The sequence below is a fragment of the Poecilia mexicana genome, unplaced genomic scaffold (assembly GCF_051168715.1).
Source record: "Poecilia mexicana isolate PSO_F unplaced genomic scaffold, ASM5116871v1 scaffold_4, whole genome shotgun sequence".
NCBI lineage: Eukaryota > Metazoa > Chordata > Actinopteri > Cyprinodontiformes > Poeciliidae > Poecilia > Poecilia mexicana.
In genome coordinates, this window is record NW_028263373.1 from 5,682,413 (window position 1) to 5,706,488 (window position 24,076).

Sequence of the window (24,076 nt, forward strand, 5' to 3'; positions counted from 1 at the left end):
TCAATATTCAATTTATAGAATATTCACAGAACTCTGAGCCGAAACCGCACAGCATTCTGGGGAATGTAGGCAGAGGAAAGGCTTTAGCCTCTCAACCTCTACGGCCAGCTAAGCATAAACTAACTTGCTCTTTGGTTACCTAGCAACAACTTGTTGAGTAACTTGTGGTTACCTAGCAACAACTTGTTGAGTAACTTGCCAGCAGCAATTTAAGATTTTGCCGCTGTGCCTCATAACTCCTTAAAAATAAAATAACAGAATGAAGTGAAAACTGCAGATAAAAGAGGAGAGGTCACAGTACCAGTTTGGCATTATTTCAGATATTTAAAACAAAAAGAAGCAATTAATAATGACCTATTTCGACTGAAATGAAACTATCATATGTTTTTCAGCCATATTGCGTACATGTATACTTTTTTGACTCTAGTATTAACATTTTCAGTACACATCAAATAAGAACCGACTTAAAAGTAACTTTTCAGCAACAAATAGGAACTTGTTTTAGGTCAATGATTTCTGGAAATTGGCAAAAAAAATGTAGTTCCACTCGCAGATTATTTAACTTATAACATGGAAAAATGTCTTGTTATAAATGAAAGAATCTGCCAGTGACACTAGCACTTTTAAATCAATATTTATGAATTATTTACCATAACATATGATTACTGAATCAGTTAGCCACCTGTAAAATAGAAACATCAAGATCCTGTTTACCGTATTTGTTCCTTTTTTTCTTTAAAATAACCAAATAACCATGTTGAGAGATATCAGACGTTCTTTTCTTTCCGAACAACCTTTTTTCTTCTTCTGTGGTGGCTATAGTGCGAAATCCAGCAGATTTTGAAGGGGATTTGTAATAGAGGTTTAAATCTGTGTTTCTCCTAAAACAGAATAAATTGGAACATGGAAACAAACCAATATACAAGTGATGTCAATCTAAAGAAACTTTTAAAGAAACCACAAGAAACTGAAAATGGTAAAAAAAAATATATATATATATATATATATCTATATATCTATATCTATCTATCTATCTATCTATCTAGATAGATAGATAGATAGATAGATAGATAGATAGATAGATAGATAGATAGATAGATAGATAGATAGATAGATAGATAGATAGATAGATAGATAGATAGATAGATAGATATAGATATTCCTGTGTTTCAAACTAAGAAGCCTCCACAAAAGCATTGGGACACCTACCAGACATCCTTTCATGACATTGTGGCACAGTCCAGTGCAGGGCCGTATCAGCGTTAGACCTCTACAGTGCGAACAGTACTGCATCTTGACTAATCCCCGTCCACACTCCCTGGATAAGGTCACCTTCTCTGTTGAATTCACAACTTCTCCTGCCAGCCTCAGTAGCCGGCTCAGCGCCCGACCGGGTCCGAGAGCACGAGACAGGCTGCCGACGAGCAGCCGAGGATGGGGTCCGAAGGGGCTCACATCCTGCTGTGTCATCCGCAGACAGTCGTCGTGATTGGATAAGAAGGATAAATGGGATGTTGCTGATGGACGACCAATCCCAGGGTTGAGCAGGCGGCGGTACACCAGCGGGAAGAGGTCGTTGTAAAATCGGCGCACTGCGTTGTTCAGAGAGGAGTTAGCGTCTCCTGAAAGGTGGCGTCTGATGTCGGAAAACAGCTGGAACACAGGAAGCCGGCAGTCTGATGCGAGAGCGGAGTAGGCGCTGTCAAACAGACTGCATGTCAGGTTCGATGTGAAGGACACGAGTGACTCAAAGGTTTCTGGAAGACAGACAAAAAGATCAGGTACAATGAACCTTGGCTACTTCTAGCTACATCTGACAACATTTTAGAAAGTATATTACCATGGTAACAGACTAAACAAACCTTCTCCTATCCTTCCGACTGAAATCTAACTTTCACTGCAAAGACACAAAATCTGACAAAGCATTTTGACTAGTTTCTAAGTGCAAATATTTCAGTACACATCAAATAAGACAAAACTAACTAAAAGTAATTTTTCAGCAAGATATAGGAGTTTGTTTTAGGTCAATAATTTCTTAATACTGCTTATAAAAAGCAGTATTAAGAAATAATACTGCTAAGAAATAATAAAATAATCTGCCAGCTCCACTGGCAGATTATTTTATTTATTTCATTAGTAAAATAATCAGTCAATGAAACTAGCATTTTTAATCAATGTTAAGTCATTATTTACCTAAAAAAACAGCTCTTATAGTTTGCTAAAAAGATACTTGTAAGTTTGTTTTGTCTTATTTCAAGAGTAATCATATATTTGCACTAGAAACTAGAGTCTAGACTAAAAATACTTGGTAAGATTTTCTGTTTTTACAGTCTTCTCGCCAAAATATGATCTCTTAAATCTAGTAAGTGTCTAAGCATAATTCAGATTAGTGTTAAACTACTCAGTTAAGCATAAACTAACTTAAGACTTTATCACCTCGCCTCATAGCTGCTTAAAAATGAAAAAAAAAAAAACTGAATGAAGTAAAAAGTATCGATAAAAGAGGAAAAGGTCACGCTACCAGTTTGGTAGGATTTCAGATATTTAAAACAACCAAAAAAAATCAATAATTATGGATATAGACTGATCTGAAACTCATTTGATTCAGATTCATCTGAATTAGTTCAGATTCTTTCCAAATTCTTCTGGGTTTTAAACATAAATGTCCGCAGTAACAGGTATAGCGTTCTTTGAGTTATTTTGTGTTTTATTCTTAGATATTTTGGTGCAAGCTAATCTTATTTAGCTGAATGCTAATTTGGCATCATTCCAAATTAATCCAGACAAACGTGACTTTTAAGCCGGTTATTGTGACAAGATTACATACTTTTATTGGTCGTTGTTTCTATTATTATTTGTTCCATTTATTGTTTTACTTTTTGATAGTTTTACTAGTTTTAATAGATTATTGAGATAACTAGCTTAGTGAGTTTGTTGATTAAAGTATTTTTGTTGATAAATTCTTATATTTTGGACAGAAGTTGTCTATATTTGTGACCAGAGCCTTGCTGATTGAGAAAGTCAGGGCTAAACTTAATCCTGCATCTACTGTTATTTAATACCAAACCTTATGACACTGAAATCTATTTTCGCAATCATTTCCTGGTAATCAGGTGGTGCCCCAACTTGGTCATTTTGATCTAAATGACTAATCGTGTTGATAATTGCCTTTAGCACTAATTACTTTATAGTCAAACGAACCCTATTGTTACAAAACATCCTTAATATCACTTTTCATAAGAAATTAGGAATATACAAATCCCGTCTGTAACACAAAATAGTTCCGTATTGAACTTACACAGTTCCTAACAAATATAAATACAGAAAAAGTACAAAGATGAGTCATGGACCAAACCCTTTGGAAAATGGACTGGACTCTTTGAGTCATACCCTCATTTAATTGTGTAAAGATCTAGTAAGCTTAAAGAGAGGTTGTGCAGAGATGTAAAATACTTCCATTCAATAAAAAATAAAAAAAGAAACATTAATTTTTGAACAGCAATTTTTCAAAAACACGGCCCTGTCCTAACCGACCTTGGACTGACTTCATTCTCTTGCATGTGAGCAAGAATAGCCCAAACTTAATTCATCCTTGAGCTCGTTTTCACTACCCTGTTATCTTTAGTCAGGTGATAATGAGAGGCCGTCTCGTGATTCACCATGTTTCCTATGTCAATAAAAAGAGCAACCGCCACTTTCCAAAGGCTACATGTCCATGATGACAGACGATGTGTGTATTTGAAAGATGATTTCAGTCTGAAGACATCCTAACACACAAACACTAAAAGAGACGCTTATTTAACTCTGACTTTCACCAGGTTATCCTCTCTCTCTGTGTTCATGACTCTGTGTTTCAGAATCACAGCTGCCATTGCATGAATGTCCAAGGGACTCGTTAGGAAATTCACTGGATAAGTACGAACTTAGTTAGTAATTACTGAATGCAATAGCAATGCTTCTTCAGATGGCTGGCTGTTGAAGAGCATGCTTGGGCCAGCAGTGGCGGTGCTCTTTAAAGGGAAACAGACTAAGCGAGAGCGACCAGCTTTTATGTTTTCGCATACCCAGTCCCGGGCGATGGCAGCCCAAATACATATGGCATCAAATTACATTGCAAAGTCTTCCCCATGGGGACATGTGATTAGCTTTTTACTCTTTCTGATTGGACGACAGCTGGGCACAAGGGTCTTGGAGTGCCAGGAGAAACACACGCAAGCATGCAGGCATATTTGCACACACCAAAGAGACCCACAAGAAATAAAGAAAGCCTCTCTACAAGTGGGGCATGTCTCAGTTTCTCCAGTGGGTTATAATCACTTCTCTCAAGAGAGGAGATCTGCTCAGACTCAACTCAGCTGTTGAGGAACGTTACAGTGCTGCTGATTTAGTTTATTTCATTAAAATAGATGTAAGGCAAAATATATGAATGTTTAGATTTAATTCTTTTTTTTTGCTGTAAAAATATGAGTGACTGCTAAACTAATCACACTCAATGAACGTTTTCACATATTCCTCACATCAGGAGAAACTCATGAAAGAAACAAAACTTCTAGATCTAAGCATATTTATGGGTAATAATAGCCTATTTAAAGTTCAAACCCAATCAAATCAACAATCTGTGGCAAAGCAATTCATCCAATCTAAGATATTTTACTGAATAAAAGAGGATTTCTTCAAAATATCGACTGCAAAGGGCTCAATATAAATATGCATGCCACACTTTTCAGATTTTCATGTCGGATAATATCAAAAAATAACTAAAGTAATGCACTAAATGTCCAGCGGGTATGACAGCTGCAGAGTTTACCAATAAAGCATTGTCTTCAAAAGTCTACTGTTTCTAAAATGTACAGGAATTATACTTTTTTACTCTGACAAACCTTCTGTAGCCATAAAAAAACTACATTAATTTCTGTTGTTGCTAAAAGTTTCAAACATTTTCTCCAAACTTTCTGTGTTCAGTGCTGCCTCCTTTGGTCTTGTTTAGTCCTTCTTTGTGTATGGGTGTTCGCATTAATTATACCCATGGATGGCTAAGCCATCCTTTGGGCGTAAATAGCAGCTGGAACTGAGCCTGCGTGTATTCAGATGGAGGAGGCGGGATGTGATGCGGGATGGCAAAAACCAAAACAAAACAAAACAAAACATGTTTGTCATGTATGCCATCAATAAGCCCAATCTAATAATCTCCACACAGCTTGACACATCTATGCACAAAATCACATAAACTCTCACAACCTCTCCTTTTTTTCACACACATAAACACGCTTTGCTCACACACGGTGGTGAATGGTGTTGAGAGACAAGTGGACAAGCAGAGTATTCTTCCTCCTATTCAGAGCAGCCCGTTAGAGACCGGCTGTTGCCCACGGCAACAACACTTTGCTGCGGATACGTACTGAATGTAAACATTCTTCGTCCCTCGCTATCTCACTGGTCGAGAACAAAACGCGATTATCAAAGACGGACGGAGAAAGGGAGCTGGGTGTTGTAGCAAAGTTTTCCGCTGCTCCCTCTGAGAGTTCGCTGCCTCAAAGACTCAATCGAACTTCGGTTGTTTGTTTGGCTAGCCACCGAGGCGCCTCACTAAATAAACTGACACAAACTGGCTATTTCATGACGAACACACAAAGTGAGGATGACAGGCGGGGGCCGGGGCTCTGCACAGAACGGCTCAGCTCTTGAAACTGCTATTGTGACCACTTTGGTTTCAGGGTCATGAAGCAGAAATTATATCAGTTTGACAAATTAATTGAATGAATGCATTTTTATTTTTCTTTCTTGGACCTTTTTTTTTTAAATGATTTCAGGAGAAGAAGAACAGCAATATAGTGAGTGAGATGTGTGTCTCCTTAAGGCTAATTGTTATTGTATCAGTTTTTTATTTATTATGTAGTTACCTATTTTTAATTTTTATAGTGTGTTACGCTGGGAAAACAAAATTTGGGGATCAATAAAGTATTATCTATCTATCTATCTATCTATCTATCTATCTATCTATCTATCTATCTATCTATCTATCTATCTATCTATCTATCTATCTATCTATCTATCTAGAAAAGTGCATGTTCAACCTGTCGGATGTTTTATGCTTTTTATTACTTTTTCCAATCAAACATGATCAATAAAATTGGGGGGGGAGGTTATTACTATTATTACTTTTTTTTTTTTTTTTTACCAAAAACTAACAAAACAAACAAACAAACAACCCTGCAATGTTAAACTGAAATCTGTTTTCTACAAAATAATGGCAAGTACACTGTAAAAACATACAATCTTACCAAGTATTTTTGGTTTAGTTTCCAGTACAAATACATTTGTACACTTGAAATAACATAAAATTAACTTACAAGTCACTTTTCAGCTAAATATAGCAGCTTGTAGCTTGTTTTAAGACAGTATTTTCTTAATATTGATAAAAAAAAAAGTATAATCTGCCAGTGGAACAAGACATTTTCCATTGATTTCCATGTTGTTTTCACTTGATTTGAGAAAACGTGAAAACTTTCAATACTTTTTTGAGACACAAATAATTATTTACCATCCACGCCACTTCCCTGCTCTTTCACCCTCCTACCTTGGAAGGCCTTTCCATGTCCATCAATCAGGTATTTGAGTTCGAAGCTGTAGGATCGCATCTTGTGCTGCATCTCGCTACGAACAGCTGCCATGTAGCTGTCCTCCATTTTACTCGTGCAGCAGCTGGGCCCAGCATGCACACACACTCTCAGCGGCTCCCCTAAAAGGATAAATGATGGATAAATAAGGTACTGATTCAATCCAGCATGAAGTCATAAAATAAAAACAGAGGAACACTGTTAGCACTTTGACCACCGCATTAGTTATAAGGCTAATTCTTGTTGATTTGTCAGTCACTTCAGTGCTTCACCAAACTAATTGCATAGTGATCCCTTCGGGAGCCGACAGGATGACAAGAGCAGTGGTAAACTTCTCACACTCATGCCAATCCCTGCGGTGTGCATGGACTGTTGCGTCTTTGTGCATGTGTCCCCATTGAGCAGCCTGACATTTATATATGGCTGCAAACCAAGCTGTCAGGCAGCTGACTGAGATCAGGAGGGAAAGAGACATCAGAGGAGCAGACGGCTGCACTGTAAAACATTCCAGCCACATTTAGCTGTCTATCTTCTATTCTCTAAGTCAACTTGGATTTGTGAAAAATAGACTTACAGTAGTAAGTTGTATTAACCTTTTATTAATTTTATCAAACCTAAAATTGAGTTTGAAAAAGACAAGAGTGCAAACTATTTCCCAGAATGCTTAGCGGCATGTCTTTGTATCCTGAGATGGAAGTGCGTTACATTGACCTGACTCTTGTGTTATTAAGGAAAATGTTCATTTTAATGTTCTGTTCACACTAAATGTTTTTGAGCAGAATTCATTAAAACTCATTATCAGATCAGAAATTTGACTCATGTAATTTGAAACAAGAAATTAAATAAAGTAAAATAAGTAGTTATTTTAACTTGATAATGTGAGTAAAAGTAATTATTTGGTTTAAATTGCAGCATTAAGTTAAAACTCACAATTCAAGATTAACGAACTTAAAAAACAATATTTAAACTTCTCTATTGTTGTTAAATCAACTTCATGAAGTTTAATTTCTGAGTTAAAACCAATACAGTTTTCTTGTTGACTTAAATTGCATTTTCAAGGCAGCAGGTGGACTTTCATTTTTAAGTTAAACCACCTTCAGATGTTTCCCAGTGTACTGCAGCATGCACTGACACCAGACATTAAGCTATTGTTATTGCTCACAATGGACTGAATTAGTGAGGGGGTTGCTACTTATTGGTACCAGTACGTTGCATTTCCAGCTTGTAATTTGGAGAATGAGAACTTTTATAGAAAGTATTTTTTACACATTTTTTTAAACTGTCACTTTGTCCTGACTGTGTAAGATGAGACATAAAATCTGTGAAAATATTTCTCCTTTACACTTATTTCTTTGCAGTCAAATTGGGGGAAACCAATCTGTTCCACAGTTTGACCTGGCATCATGCCTTCGAGACAATACACTGGGCAAACCAGACCCACCTCTACCGGCAGCCTGTCAGACATACAAAAGGGCAAATTAACCCATGAGCGTCCACTGTGTGAAACAGATTCTTTTTAATGTAAAAACCTTGCAGAGAGGGGCCCCACCACACGATGCTGCCCTGGGTGGTTGCCCATGTCGCCCAAATCAGCCACTGATTGAAAGAGTTACATACTGCAGCTTTAATGTGAAGCAACCATTTCTGTTTAAAATGTATTTCTCACTGGTTTGTGTCTCATGTAATCTTCCAAAAGGACTACTGACACGTAAAATGCACTAAACTGGTGAAGATATGTAACTTCAGAAAAGTGTTCTAAGTAAAAAAAAGAACAAAAAACAGTAAAAACTGGCTAAATAAGAGACCTAGTCATTGAAAATGCAATTTTGAACCATTGAGCTGTCAGCTCCATCTGCTGTAATAGATCTAAGTGACTCAAACTGTCACATAAGCACAATCGCTCTTCGAAAACGAGGAGGCTGCAAATGAGCCACTTATAGCCGACGAAAAGATGGCTGACTTTTATGTCATAGTTTACTTTATAACACAGAGTTTGAGTTATCTAGCCAGCTCCAATAACTAATTGGTATCGCTTTTTAAACAGCACAAAAACATCCCAATCTGGTCAAAACGCTTGTTCTTCCTGCTACGGTCACATAAAATAAGGTTTCTTCTGCTAAAAATACTAACTTTTCCCCTCTAGAGCTCCTCTCAATGCATCTGAAATGAAAAGAGTTTGGCTCAGAAAGAGAAATGTATTTGCTCTTTCATAGCTTTGCTAAATGACATCTATTAAGTTCAGATTAATAATAAAAAACATGTTTCAGACAATAACAGCAGACTGTCAAGCAGTGTTAGCATATTTAGCAAAGGGAAATGCCTTGATGATGCTGCGTTTTCACAGAACGCTTTGCAATGAGAGAAGAAAATATAAAGTACATTATCTTGTAATTTGGACTATAAACTGTATGCTACATAAAAGTAATGTAATATATTTTCCGTTTTTATATAACAAGGAGGATGCTCCTGTGTTTTCTGGTAATAGATGGCAAATCCCGAAACGAATCCTGTGAACTGTTGGAGGATAAAAATAAACACGAAGAGGATTTTCGAGTTAAGTCGCTGCTGAATGAAATGGTGAGATCTGTGTCATTCACTCTGAGCACCAAATGGATCACATTTCCCAACGCAAAAAGACAGACGTCTGCGTAACACTAAATATAGTTTGTGGAGTCTGAAAAAAGCTCCAGCCATCATTTACATTTAAATCTGAGTATTGATGCTTCAGAGTTATTCCAGAAATATTCTTAATAGGATTCTTCCATTTGGAGTTTGCCTATTGTTTAAATTTTAAATAATTTTGAGGAAATTTTGGGGATATGTTTAAATTAGATAAATAATGTAAGAAAAAGGGAAGCGAGATGTTTTATTGTTTTATATTTCTGTGAACATGGAAAAGTTTTAGATAAAAGAAATAAAAAGGTAGATGTAAAGATTTTATGCTACCACTATCTCTAAGGAATGTTTTTGTTTTGTGTGTAATATGAATGTTTATTTTAAACAATATTCCAAATTTCCTCTGTTTTGTTCCAGATTGTCCAACACTGCTTTAAATATTTTCAGATCTGGAATCTGAAAAAGAAAATCTGTAGTTTGACTGGGATTTTTTATTTATTTTAAACAGATGGGAGCTTTCACAACAGCTGCAGTGTGTTTTGACGTTCTGTCATTAAAAAAACTTAGATTACACTTTGACTAAAGATCAGATAATACTTCTGTTAGCGTCGTTCAAATTTTGAAAACATGATTGATATTGAATTTTGCAATTTCACCCATTTCCTTATAATTACTCCCTTTTCTTTTCCATCATTGCAGTGTCAGACGTCGTCAGTCTCCCTGGCCTTTATGACCTTTGTCACTTTTTTCTATATTAGTTGCCGTAATAAAGACTTGAAAAACTATTTTTATTTATTTTCACCCCCTGTTGGACTACTTTGTGTAGATGTGTCAATTTACGTTTGTTTTCTTTTCTAGACTGGTTCGATCAAATGGCACACAGCTGATTTAAGATCTTTGTATTTTGTGACTGATGCAACATATGGAAGGACTCTCAAATATCATAAATGTACTCTTTGGCATTCTTATATGGAAAAAAATAACACTTTTTTGGATTATTGAATCATGTAAAAACAAAGTTACTAGCTACTAAAAAATTTGAGCTTGAATTATTTAAAGATGGATGAAATCTTAATAACTTAATAAACTTAGTAAGTAAATAAAATACTCTCTGACTGCACTAAGATACAACGCCTGCACTGAAAATAAGTGCAAATAATTACAAATGTAAAGGAGTTATTTCTTAAAAATGCTTTATAAATTACAAAGCTATTAAAAATAAACAACTAAGTGAAATTGTGGAACAGATAAATTTGCATTTTTAGCTTTTCTGTGTGTCAAACTGGAAATAAATTGGCCCCACTCATAACCCGTAACAGAAACAATAATTTATTAAAATCTGAGTTGGGTAGTTACATTTACTCAATTACATTTACTTGAGAAACTGTTTGGAAAATATGTAGTCTATACTACGCTGTACATTTTACTTTTACTTTAGTAGTTTTATTGTAAATTATTTCTATTCTAACTTGAGTAAAATTTCTGGATTTTCTGCCCACTGAATGAAAAACAAACATGTTTTAACTAACATTCACCAGACACAGACAAACACCTGCAGTTTCATAAGTTTTATATTGAAATAAACTGATTTGGAAAAAAATATTCTGCCTGATTGTGTTTTTTATAATTACTTATGTGAATTATTGTCATTTTTGTCCTTAAAATAGCAAAATTTCCACTTAACTTTATATTTTGGTCCATTTGATTATGTATTTTTGAAATATTAAATGATTAGTTACTCAGTACTTGAGCAGACTTTTTCACTCTTACTTGACTAATTTCTTGGACAGCTACTTTTTACTTTTACTTGAGTAAAAATATCTTGAAGTAGTGTTACTCTTACTTGAATACAGTTTTTGGGTACTCTGCTAATAAAATATAACATTTAATTCATAATACTCTACATGTTGTTTATTTTTTTAAAGCATCATGCGTTAAAAATAATGAATGACTATTGAGTGACTTACCTGTACCGGGTCTTTCTGGCACCAGTTGCACGGGGCCTATCTGGCGCATCATGTAGGCTATCTTCACCTCATGACAGCTGCCTGCATCGGCTGACCCACAGCCAGCCTCCGGAAAAAGTGCAAAACACAACATAATGACCCGAAACAAGTGCACGTTTTGTATGTCTGCGCGAAACATCGCAACATGTCAGTCGCACGGTGAAGTCCGGTCGGTTAATCTGAATTCCTGAGAGTCCCACCGGGTGAGTGTGAGTGAAAACTTCATCTGCAGTCGGTCTGCCCGGAGCCCACTGTCAGACTCCAGTGCCCACCTCTCCTCCATCTGCTCCCTCCCCCGCTTCTAATACAATCACGACGTATTGAATTGGACAATAAAATAAAAATAAATAAAATCTATATAAATAAAATAATAAATAAATACAATCAATATTTATTAAAATAAATACATACAATAAAAATCTATCATATCAACTATACTTATAAACTCTCTCTCTCTCTCTCTATATATATATATATATATATATATATATATATATATATATATAGAGAGAGAGAGAGAGAGTTTATAAGTATAGTTGATATGATATAGATTTTATATATATATATATATATATATATATATATATATATATATATATATATATATATATATATATATATATATATATATATATATATATATATATATTCAAAATAAAACTTTATGTCAAAGCAATGAACAAATAGCTACTCCAATGTTAAGTAGAACAAACGCCATCAGACCACAGAGTGGCCATTCGGTTTTTAAACATTACACAGGCTTCATTATCAACATTCATTTGCAAATTATAACTAAGCTCAATTGTAATGCAGAATTACAGGAAAGTTTCCCCGTGGAACAATGGCGCCACCTCCTGAGCAAGTTACGTCTAACGTGCTTACGTCATTACTAAACTCGAAATTTGTTAAACTTTCAGTCACCAAATGGCACTTTCAACAGTTTCTTTGGCTGAACATCCGTTTTATAAGGTAAGAATGTCTAAATGTCATTATTTTATCTATTTTCTAAATAAGTCAGGAGAGTTTTTCTTAGTTCGTCTATTTCGAAGCTGTTATAGGTGAAAAAGCGATTCATGTTAGCACCGATAATAATTTAGGAAGAAGGCCACGTTTTTAAATTGTATAGCCCTTCTAGTCCTGATGGGGTTCTTTTAGTAACTCTGTAGTAAACAGCTTATCATTTTCGCTATCCGCGTGTACATTTTGCCATTCCGGACTTTTTTTTTTACCCAAAAGGGTTAGTTTATAGGTACAAAGTGGATGAAGGAACTAGCTCAAAATGTAAAAATGGTTAATAAATTGACCGTGACGCCTGGTGGTCCAATGGTGTAACATCAGTATTAATTTTAACATATAAAGTCGTGCAAAATTACATGTGTTTTCTTTCCGCCTGGAAAAAAGAACGAGCCAGCCAGGAGTCGAACCTAGAATCTTCTGATCCGTAGTCAGACGCGTTATCCATTGCGCCACTGGCCCTGTAATACATTTACGGTCCAATTTCCGTAATGTACTTCAAAACGGAATCTGGTGGGTAGAGATTGTTAAATATTTGGCTTCAAAAGTAGCTTGAAGAGCTGTGATTCTTCACCTTCTGATAGTCTGATAGTGGGAATCCATTTATGTATCCGTTTATTTCATTCTAACGGTAACTTTTTAGGTACCGTCAGTAACTTTCGGCATGAAACCGTGGTTAAACCGCACATTTTGTGTGCAGTTCGTTTGAGTATACAGTCGGAAGATAAACTGTGATATATGCAACAAAAGCGCCCTCTGCTGGTCGAGAAAGAGCAACATCTTCGAAATCATACGTGGTAGAAAGAACCAATCACATTGCTTCCTGCTCCAAAGTTAAGAATGGAGCCAGCCAATTACATTGCTCCTTTGTCGGCAGAAACTGAAGGACAAGAGTTCGAGTCCTGCTAGAAACAGAGCAAACGCAGGAAAGTCGCAATGTAAAATTACATTAGGAACAGTAATTCTTAATTGTAAAATGGAAAGTCGTAAGCATTTTAGAATTTTTTTTTGTTCGTTTGATTACTATCTTAATGAAATGAAATTAATGTGAAATTTCATTAATCTAACTCTTAGTGTTTAGTGTTCCTGATGAACGGAAGGGTTCAGTGAAAAGTTCTGGAATTCCAACAATATTGATTTCTTATTAATAAGAAATGGTGTTAGGCTGATTGGCGATGAGTACCAATTCTTCTTAAAACGTTGGTAGCATGCCCGATTGGTCCTCGTCTGTGATGTACGCTCTAAATTAAATTAAACGAAATTCTTAAAGAAAAAAAAGTCATGCCCCGTGTGAGGCTCGAACTCACGACCTTCAGATTATGAGACTGACGCGCTGCCTACTGCGCCAACGAGGCCTGAAAATGCTATCTTTCTCAACTCCATTTGTGGACCGGCAGATGGAGTATGTGGCGCATGATTTTGTGATTTGGTGGCGCAAAATGCTGTACTCTATAAACAACTAGGTAAATAAATCCTAAAATGTTAATGTTACTCGTTGATTCAATTTGGTGATCTCATTTGCCCTTTATTCATTATTTTACATACGACCCTACAAGAGTCACCACGACTGATTATTGTGCCTAATATTCTGATGTTATTTTCGTCCGTCTTTATTTTCCGTGTCGTTTCCGTGTTATTTTCCACGGTCACAAGGAGCAGCTTTATAATTGCTGCGGCTCCTTTAACTCCAATCTCCCGCGTTCCAACTTAAGCGGAAACAGAATAGCATTTTTTTCCCCTCTATTTAAGCGCGCCAACAAGGACCGTTCAAGTGGGTCTGTTTGGGTTCATCGGGTTCCACAGAGCAGGCTGCTGGGTTTTTTCTGTCATCTCGCTGGTCTTCGATTAAAATGCCGGAGGAAACGTCCACAGCGTCGGGTTCTGGAAGGTAAATTAATCGTTTGTAATTGTTTACTGCCGCCACAACACAAAAAATGGCTAGCGCGCTTTTAGCTTGTTCCGGCGGTAATGTTTACGGTATGACACGTAGCTGTTTAGTGGAGCGTATTAATAGTATAGACCGTCTGTTAGGAAGACGGTATATTTTTTCTCGGTGAAGTGATATTTTGTTCTTAATGCCATCGCCGTTATCACTTAGCACTCTTCGGCTAACTGGCTAGCAGCCACGAGACGCTAACAACAATAAGGCGTCGCCATCGCTTTCGGTTGTAGATGAACTCTACTAAGTCAGCAATAAAGTTTATTGTCTCTGGTAATGATTTGTTTTTGCACTCCCGTAGCGCCGAGGAGAAGCCGTGCTCGTCGACAGCTGCAGCAGAAACGTAAGTGTAGAGTCCGCAAACTTTTTTGTGCTTCTATGAACTAATCCCTGAATATGAAACCTCTTTATGTGCATGTCTTCCCTCCTCGCAGCTCCGGTGACGTTATGGAGGAGGCTAAAAAGCTGATCGGCACGGGCAAACGGCATCTGGTGATGGGAGATGTAGTTTCTGCCGTCAATGTCTTCCAGGAAGCCTGCAGCATGCTGTAAGTCTGCATAGCAAAACGCGTTCAAATAAATATGCATGCTGAAATGTATATAATATCACCTGGCAGTTAGTGCAGCTAACTGATTTTAGAGTAAGTATTGTTACAATTTCTGTAATTTTCACCTCATTTATTCTTCTGCAGGGCTGCAAAGTATGGGGACACAGCAGATGAATGTGGTGAAGCCTTCTTCCTTTGTGGGAAGTCTCTGTTGGAGCTTGCAAGGTTTATTATTATTATTATCATTATTATTACTACATACTACAAATATCTAAAGGACTACATTGAACTTTTTTTTGCATATTTTATGTTTCAAAGCATCTATTTGATTTATCACAATATTAGAAGAACTTCCTTTTTTTTCCTTTTAGTGAATAAGTTGAATGTATCTAATAAGGATGCACTGATATGAAAATCTGACATTTTTGCAATTTTGCCTGATAGTTTATAAATTTCCCAACAGTTTCAATACCTTGAAAATAAAAATAATCACACTTTTTACTCCTAAACTTCAGTTAAAAACCCCACATTGTTACACCGCATCACTTCCACAAACAACAATATGTCAAACACTGGTTACCAATGTTTTTCTTATCAAACTGATATGTTGAAGTGCTAACATGATCCTATACCATTGTTGATGCAAATATATTGCATATTTAATGGTGCTGTTTTTAAGAGATTAGTTGTTGCTAATCTCATTAAGTATCTGAAAGGAAAAATGTCTCATTGTGTTGTAGCTAAGAAGCAGAAATTAATTTTTTGAAGCGTTAACATGCTGATGCTAATTTCAGACAGATCTGTCTCGTCTTCAAGAACTCCCTAAATTATAATAAAATGTTTCAATACTCAGAAAATTTAAGTCCCAACAGTAAAACTGATATTACAACCAACTTGAGGCTCAGTTATGCTGATCTCTGCATGGCTTAGTGGATGGAGTCTATATAAATGAAAACAAATTAAACTTATTTGCTGAAATTACTTTTATTTATGACTCTACTGCTCCGTCTCTGAATGTCGGCAAACTTTTGTGCTTTTTGCATGATGTCTCGATCAACTAGGAAACGGATGAAGTCCAGTTTGGGTTGCATCAAACCGTTTTTGAATTTTAAAAAATGCATAACTTACAAGTAAAGTTTGGTGACATCTCTTGGTACTACGTGTCTGACAGTTCTGCAGTTCATAGTTAACTTCTAAATGTAACTTCCTGGTGTGCGTTTCTAATCTAATCGTGTTTTGTGAACCAGGATGGAGAACGGTGTCCTTGGCAACGCCCTGGAGGGAGTCCCAGAAGAATCTGAGGAAGAAGAGCAGCCCAAAAACCCAAACCTGGAGAGTGCAGACAACATTGATGGTCAGTTTACTTCACTGTCATTTTGATCCATGAGCTTAAGTCATTCCTTTAAGTTTGAACATTTCTAAAATGTTTTCGCAAAGAGTAATCGGGTGTCTGACTTAAACTGATCTTTTCTGTACATTTCTGCTGAGATAATGTCTAGAAATCAAATGTTTGCTACTCTGGTGCAGAGAAAACTAGAGAAGAGCTGCGAATGCAGGTCTATGATGCAATGGCAGAGAAGGAAAAGATGAAGGTAGAGCCTAAAGAGGAGGTGAAAAATGAAAACGCCGAGTCAGAGGAGCCTGAGGCAGGAGAAACCTCAGCTTCTGTTGAGGTTGGGGAGGAGGAAAGTTCTGTCCAAGCAGCCGAAGAGGTCAGAGACGCTTCAGCACAAACTGTGAATGAAGAGGAGGAAGAGGATGAAGGAATTGAAGAATCAAGTGCAGAGGCTGAGCAGACTGACACTTCAGAGGGTAGTAGCTGTTTAGAGACAAAGCACTGGTGTTTTAAACCTTTTATGTGAAAACATCCCACATGGTGAGCTGAAGGGAGACACTGGTGTGAGGCGCGGAAACTCTTTGGTTTTTATGCTTTTCTGAAACCGTTTCAAATCTTATAAATCCTTTAACTTTTTTTTTTGTTTTTAAATTTCAGATGATGACGACGACGATGATGAGGACGAAGAGAACAACGCACAAGATAACGTGAGCTCCTGTTTAAAGAAACCTTTCTGGAATATTTTACATGAATAGAAATTATTTAATGTCCCCTTGGGATCAAAGTATTCTTAAATTTTGAAACGCTTTCAGGAAGAGGAGGATGTTGGGAATTTGCAGTTGGCTTGGGAGATGCTTGAGGTGGCCAAAGTCATTTTTAAAAGGCAAGTGTGTTTTTATTCATGTGGAAAAGTCAAAGTACAGATCTGATTTTTCTCAATGATTAGATTAATCCTGTTTTAGCCTTTATTTTGAGAACCTGCTCATAAGTTTCTCTCTTCTCTGCAGAAAGGAAAGCAAAGACGACCAGCTGATGGCAGCACAGGCTTATCTGAAACTGGGTGAAGTCAGTGCAGAAACAGGTAAACTGCAGAACTAAACGGCTCACAGTGGCGTCATCCGTCTCCACTGCGGGTCTAAAACGTCTTTTATTTCCAGGAAACTATCCTCAGGCGCTAGAAGACTTCCAGGAGTGTCTGACTTTGCAGCTGAAGCTGTTGCCGCCTCACTGTCGCCTGCTGGCCGAGACGCACTACCACGTTGCTACGACGCTGGTCTCCATGGACCAGTACAACCAGGCCATCCAGCACTACAACAGCTCCGTAAAGGTCATCGAGACGCGCCTGGGTATGAACAGTTGGTTCTTTTTATTGAACCGCAGAAATGACGAAAACTGCGCCCAAACTTTTCTTTTCTCCCAGTCAGAAAATATAAATATATAATTGTAAATCATTTCTTTTACCTGAACAAAAATGATTTTTTGTGCTTATTATTTAACTTTTTTTAGGTTTATGAAATGTTTGTAGTTTATTCCCAGCGATCAAAATGATAATTTTCGTTAAACTTTGCTTTAGTTCCTATTATAAATGGACGGGTGTGCCAAAGTCTGTTTAGTAAAAACTTGCAAGTCTTACTTTGGTTAGAATAATAAAAGGCTAATTAAAGAGAAATTCTTTGTTTTGCATAATATTTTTTAAAAACATTATGTACTATTGTTTATAAATGTATAAGTAGTTATACATTTAAGGATAAGAATGTGAGGTTTAAGTGTCGATGTGGAAATAATTGAAGAGTTCATCTGGTGTGTGGAGATTTAAATGGGCAGGAATTTTTTTTGATTTCCTGTCCAGGAAAGTTTTTTTTTTTTATATATATCCAAAATAAGTTATGAAAATTGTTTTTGTTTCCTTCTAGTTGGTGTTTTGTTCTCAGACTAGTTGGGATAAACATCAACTTGTTCCTACAGTTTCTTTTTCCACATGCTGTTTTATGTATAAAACTATAACGGTACATTAACGAACAAATGATTTCATGTAATGGTAAATTGAAGAATTTTTCCTTAATTGTTTAAAACGACATACCATGACCGTCTGCATGTGTACAGGGCCTAAGTGTTGCAGTTTTTAAACTTTGGCAGATTAAATATCCTCATTGTCTGGATAACTAGCCCCTCTCCCATTCTGAAGCTAACTTTAGCTTCATTGGGTCTTGTTTTTTGCAGCCATGCTCCAGGAGGTAATTGATGCGGCGGCTGGAGATGACGCTGCAGTAGAGGAGAGAAATGAGCTGGAAGAACTCAAACAGCTTCTTCCTGAAATCAGGGAAAAAGTGGAAGACGCTAAGGAGAGCCAGAGGACGGCCAGTGCTGCCTCTCAGGCGATCCAGCAGACACTGGTGAGTAAACTGGTCATGAATCAACAGCCATGATGCACAGAGGAAGGTTGGTGCTAAACTGATCTCTTGCAGGGAACTCCCTCTACTTCATCAACATTCCCCTGTGAAAATGGCGGCCCGTCATCCTCGACTGCTTTTGCATCAACCAGTCAGGTAAAGCGTCACCGCTGCATTTCCATTAATGAAAATACACAAATTAAAATTATGGGAATAAATTCACTTAATGGAAACACAGAAATTTTGAGAAACTTTTTGTTGGGTTTTAGATTTTTCAGGCATATCAAAATAATGTAGTTCATAAAACTGTAATGGAAACGAGTCATGTGACCAAGAACCGGATGTTTCTACTGGCAGAAAACAGGAAGTAGTTGGAGTATCATGTTTTTAATAATTTATCATGTGGACAAGCTTATTTTTACTTTTATGTAGCGGAAACACTGCAATTGGAAAATTGCGTTCTAGCAGAAAATGACAGACTTGTGTGCATTTATAATTTAAGTGCATCTGTTTCTGACTGAAGCTCTTACTAAACTGTCTTTGAGCCTGAAGCAATCATAACTACTTTTCACTTTTAGATTCCAGTAAAAACATCTGAAAGTGCTTCATCTTCCAAAGCCGTGTCGGATATCTCTCACCTGGTTAGGAAAAAGGTAAAACTTTAAATCTGTAATTCAACATTTTTCTTTTGTCTTCCAGGATCATAACAGATCTTTTCTTTTTTTTGTGGAGAAAAGTGTAATCATGATTGCCTGCTTTGTTTCTGGTTTGTGGCCATGTCGCTGTTGGAGACAGTAGGGGTTTAATCGTTGGGTTGTTTAGGCGTGGTCTAGCTTGTGTTTGGCTTGTTGCATGTCTTGGTGTTTGTCTTGTGGCAGGACTTGGTGCTAGCAGCTGAAACTTGCTTTGTGTGCATGAATAAATGGTGTGATTGGCTGCTGCTTCCATTTAAATCAACCCGATTGGTTGTTCTCCGTCAATTGCTGCTGTGTTCAGAAGCTTTCGGTCTCCATTTGTGTCTGTCCAGAGGAAACCGGAAGAGGAGAGCCCAGTAAAGGACACAGATGCTAAGCAACTGAAACAGGAAGCCACAGTTAATGGCAGCGGTGACTCTAGTGCCAGCAACAGCAGTGAAACCCAGGAAGGAAAATCAAAGGAGGCGAGTGATAGGCCCGTCTTGCCACGTCTACTAAACTCAGGAAACGTGTAGCTGTTCCACTAACCTGTGCAGTTGGATTTCTAGAGTTAATATTTGCTTCTGGTGGGATTCCCAGCTTCTCGGAAGGCATGAAATGGTTTTAGAAACCCCAATTAGGTCAAAATTGTGTCTTTTTGCCATTCAGAATAGATGGCTGTCTTGGTTTCCTTTTAAGGTCTGTTTACTCAGATTTGTCTTGGTGCTCATTATTGTGACATCAGCTATACCCAAGCCTGTCACAACGAACAAATCAACCGCACAACAAAATAAAACTTCTAAATTTATCATTTTTCTCTCTTTCTACCCAAATTGGTCTTCAGGTTGATGCATTGGTCTCAACTTTGCCTTTTCTCAAGTAAAACTTTTGTTTACAGAATCTTCATAATTCATTTTATTAATGTGGTATTTAGAATGTCTTCCATTTCCAGTGTTTAAATGTTAATTAGAATTTGAAGTTTATTGGTCTTTTGAGAATGGTTTCTTGCATTATGACCATTACTTCGACACCTGAGTGAAGTTGACCCCCCCTCCTTATTCAAATTAGACAAAACTGGTGTCAAATGTTTATACAGCAAAAATGTAAGTTTGTGCTGCTGTGATTTTTAAAGCTTTTCAGAAATGGTCATTTTTAAAATGGAAATATTTTTATCTTTAAGATGACAGCAGCACAAAAATTTCACACAAATTTTGATTTGATAAAAGTAGGCAGGTTGACCTTTAAACTTTTATCTTCAAAGCGGCACAAACAAAATTAAAATGATTTTGTTGCACAAAAATTGACTGACATCAATTTTGTCTGACTTAAAGAAGGTGGTGGGCCAGCTTCACTCGGGTCTTAAACGGCCTCAAAATGACAATATTATCGCGATAACTTCTGGTTCAATTTATCATGCAGCAAAATTGGCCAGTTCTATCTAAACGGGTCATCTTGGAATAACCTATAAGACTGTCACTCTTCAGTAAAGTTTACCTATTAAGCTGAACTAGCAGCCACCTGACCTTAACCTGTGCTTGTTTCCTCCAGTCCGTCACTGTAGAGTCTTCCTCATGACCGCCTTGATCCTCTTCCTCACTCTGAAACCAGCACAGCATGCCTCTCCAGCTCCTCACATCCAGTACTCTTGTTTCTGTAAATAACTCATTTTCACTGATTTGTCTGTCAAGTTTTTGTATACTTGTGGTAAAATAAAGAATTTGCAGGTGTAAATATGACTTTTCTTTTCTGTGTGCATATTCAGCTGCAACAAAGCAAATTTCCTCAAAGGATTTTATCCATCTTGTAAATTTGGTAATTATAAATTTATTTGCCATGCTATATCGCTCGTATTGAAAACATATTTCTCATTGGGTAAATTTTCATTATTGTAGCATAAGGTTAGACCTGGGCTGGTGAGATGTCCAAATAATGAAAAAAAAATCTGGGTTGATTTTAAATATTTGACATGATTCATGGAACTTCACAAAATATGGAATTGCATTTTATTTTTTCTGCAAACTTTCTGCATATAGAAAATGGTGCTGCTTCAAAAGTGGTGGGTGGCACTCATTTTGGATTCCAGTTCTGTAGCAGAAAATATTTATAAACTGAAGAAACCAGTTTGTCAGAAAGTCCATAAAATGCCAAGATGCACCTCCTGATTTTTTTTAAATACATTTTCACATTAGTTTGGATGGCTGACATTTTCAGCCATCCAATAAACCTTAATTGGTCAACTAGTGTATTAAAGCCCCAATTATAAGGTGTTTTGCCAGGATTGTGGATTTGTGATTGCAGAGAGCAGGCTAGTACACTCAACTTGTGAATTTATTGGCCAAGAAATGGCTAATGAAGTAGCTTCTGAAGCTACTTAATAAACCACAGACTGCATGGCAGTTCTAAACTACAGAAGTTTGTGCTTAGGATGGATTGCTGGGACTGTAAAGTGAGCTAATGTTGAACTTGAGACCAAATTGCCAACTTACGGTTGCTAAATTTTGGTTTTAAAGACCGTAGCAATGGCGAGTTGCTAACTTGTACTCTGAAATCCCGTAAGTTAGCAACTCCCCGCTGCTAACTTACGGCATTAGCATCTTGGGTATGTTAGCAGCTGCTAACTTACGACATTAGCATCTTGGGTATGTTAGCAGCTGCTAACTTACGGCATTAACATCTTTGGTTTGTTAGCAGCTGCTTACTTACGACATTAGCATCTTGGGTATGTTAGCAGCTGCTAACTTACGGCATTAACATCTTTGGTTTGTTAGCAGCTGCTTACTTACGACATTAGCATCTTGGGTATGTTAGCAGCTGCTAACTTGCGGTTTAAGAGATCGCAAGTTGGTAACTTACAGCTGCTCCCGTTAAAACGTACCGTTTTACCGTTAAAGATAGTTTACTACCATTTAATAAACCCAAGATCAGGCATAACGTGAGATTAGATTGTGAAACAATATCTCAAGCTTTCAGTATTTTACACGGCCAACCTGAATCCCTCGTCTTATGATTGATAGAATATGGCGCAGCTGCTAACTTTATAAGATATGACCGCTCAATTCAACTGCCAAGTTAGGTAAAGACGACATTAATCGGAGAAACGGTCAAGAAGACTTTGAATATCAAAGCGATGCAGGGATCAGGTGGAAGAACGTTCACTGGACAAAGATTAGTAATACAGTTTATGGATTAATGAAAAATGTTTTAAAAAATAGCAAATGTAGGAGGAGGTTTGGGGAGATGAGAAATTAAATTAAGTTTAATTTTAAAGAACATTCATCCCCTTCATGCTACTTTGTGTTGACCTAAGCAAGGTGTTAATACTAAGATAGTTGCTGGGTAAAGAAGAAAATGATTTGGTTGTGTTTTAAAGTTTAATTTTTGTGGAGGAAGAGGACTTTACAGAGTTTCTCTCCATTGCTGATTTATTAAAATATTTCTTCTGCTTCAGGAATGGCCTCCTTGCTTAGTGAGAAGATTTTGCACAATAAACAAAATTCTAATTGGTTGATGAGGTGACCCGTTTCTGCCCTCTGTTGACACAGTATTATTATCAGTTCAGATAATTAGTGCACATTTTTCAGAGAAATGAACCGAGACCAGGACTCCCTGTACTCATAAGTATTCACAACAACATCAACACGAGCTGCATCTCTGATCAGCAGCATGTTTACATGCCACTCAGCTGTAATATCAAACTGATTCTGATGTGAACTTTGACCTCTTAAAATGTTAAGTTTTCCTCCCCTAACAGTTGGGGTGACATCACTCCAAAAGAGAAAACTACAGCGTATCTGGGCCATTGCAGAAGGAAAAGGGGAAGGAGTACATTTCCACCAAAAATCTTTGAGATTGGTCTCAAAAAGGTTCTAGACAATTTGAGTTATAAAATAATAAAATTAAAACTAAAATTTTTAATTTAATCAGAAATTTTTCAGGAAAATTTTTACTTTTGAAACTGACATTTTTATGTTTTTCCAGCAATTGTTTTTACTTTTGGACTCAGATTTTTTTTTTTTTTTTTTTTTTTTTTGATTGTGTGTGGCCCCTGACTTAAAATCAAGAAAGATACAAACTTTCCCCCCAGTGCGGGTTTTTGATATGGATGGAGACTTTCTATCTTCAATCAGGACAAAACAAGTAAAATCTTCTTACAATAGAAAATATTGGCTGTAACACAAATGATTTCTTTTTTTTCTCTTAGAGAATTAGTAACTTTTACTCTAAAGCAAACTTTGCTTCAAATCTGCTTTTTCATTCATTTAATAAACTTGGATAAATACATCAGGCATTTTCAAAGAGAGTAACCTAAATCCTGATTTTATTCATCAGAATTGATTACATTTAGTTTTTCTCCAATTGATATATAGAAAATTAGAAAACTTGTTTTCAATAAAGTACATTTTTGGATCTAGAGTAATTTACATATCTTTTAACTGTTTAGTTTATTGTTGAGAAGGTAAACATTTTTTGGCCCATCAACCATAACTGAGTAAATATGATTTGAATAGCAAGGCCTGCATTCTTCTAACATTTTGGAACATGTATTTGAAGCTGTGTGAACTGCACAGGAATAACAAAACACATGACTGATCCTCTGATTCATCTGTTTGCTTAAGAAAATGAAAAGAAGTAGAGAAGGTTCCCGTTTGAACAGATTACTATCAGAATAATTCAGCAAAACAAAGACGTTTCACAAGCGCTGTTTGCGCATACAGTGCAACACGCCTGTGACATTTAAGCCTCCTTTGTTTCCAGAGGATGAAGGAGAACGTTTGACAGTCGGAAGCAGCTTGCAGCATTTGTTCCTCAGCATCTCCCTCTTCTGCTCCAGCTGCTGATTTATCATATCTATCAGGGCAGAGTTGGCTCATGTGGAACATGGACAATTCTCCCCGAATCGCTCGCTGTGGCCCAGCTGATGCCCGCTTGCCTTAAG

General features: G+C 36.8%; 2 protein-coding genes and 2 non-coding genes across 4 annotated transcripts in view; 1 reads left to right on the forward strand and 3 right to left on the reverse strand.

Moving 5' to 3' along the window:
- LOC106926380 (glypican-5-like) overlaps positions 1-11,689 on the reverse strand; it is a 57,685-nt gene extending 45,996 nt beyond the window's left edge. The window contains exons 1-3 of the mRNA XM_015001257.2: positions 11,201-11,689; positions 6,578-6,739; positions 1,210-1,757 (exon numbers count right to left, since the gene is read on the reverse strand). Coding sequence (XP_014856743.2) covers positions 1,210-1,757; positions 6,578-6,739; positions 11,201-11,378 — 888 coding nt within the window. The 5' untranslated portion in view covers positions 11,379-11,689. The remainder of the gene's footprint in view (positions 1-1,209; positions 1,758-6,577; positions 6,740-11,200) is intronic.
- Positions 11,690-12,642: 953 nt separating this feature from the next.
- On the reverse strand, positions 12,643-12,715 carry trnar-acg (transfer RNA arginine (anticodon ACG)). The gene has a single exon. It is a non-coding gene; the product is annotated as a tRNA-Arg (tRNA).
- An 820-nt stretch (positions 12,716-13,535) lies between these two features.
- On the reverse strand, positions 13,536-13,608 carry trnam-cau (transfer RNA methionine (anticodon CAU)). Its single transcript has one exon. It is a non-coding gene; the product is annotated as a tRNA-Met (tRNA).
- Positions 13,609-13,972: 364 nt separating this feature from the next.
- LOC106926381 (nuclear autoantigenic sperm protein (histone-binding)) lies at positions 13,973-20,871 on the forward strand. Its single transcript, XM_088004848.1, has 15 exons — positions 13,973-14,141; positions 14,494-14,535; positions 14,627-14,740; positions 14,885-14,965; positions 15,988-16,094; positions 16,268-16,552; positions 16,734-16,783; positions 16,889-16,963; positions 17,088-17,157; positions 17,234-17,422; positions 18,297-18,469; positions 18,542-18,622; positions 19,045-19,119; positions 19,494-19,625; positions 20,689-20,871. The coding sequence occupies exons 1-15, from the start codon at positions 14,104-14,106 to the stop codon at positions 20,713-20,715; spliced, it is 1,539 nt and encodes a 512-aa protein (XP_087860974.1). The 5' UTR covers positions 13,973-14,103; the 3' UTR covers positions 20,716-20,871.
- Positions 20,872-24,076: the final 3,205 nt, after the last annotated feature.

Bases quoted from the DNA above. Each gene is read 5' to 3' on its own strand.
- LOC106926381 (XM_088004848.1), top strand. From the start codon at position 14,104: ATGCCGGAGGAAACGTCCACAGCGTCGGGTTCTGGAAG. The intron at 14,741-14,884 runs GTAAGTCTGCAT...ATTCTTCTGCAG, and splicing joins CAGGAAGCCTGCAGCATGCT to GGCTGCAAAGTATGGGGACA. The intron at 19,626-20,688 runs GCGAGTGATAGG...TGTTTCCTCCAG, and splicing joins AGGAAGGAAAATCAAAGGAG to TCCGTCACTGTAGAGTCTTC.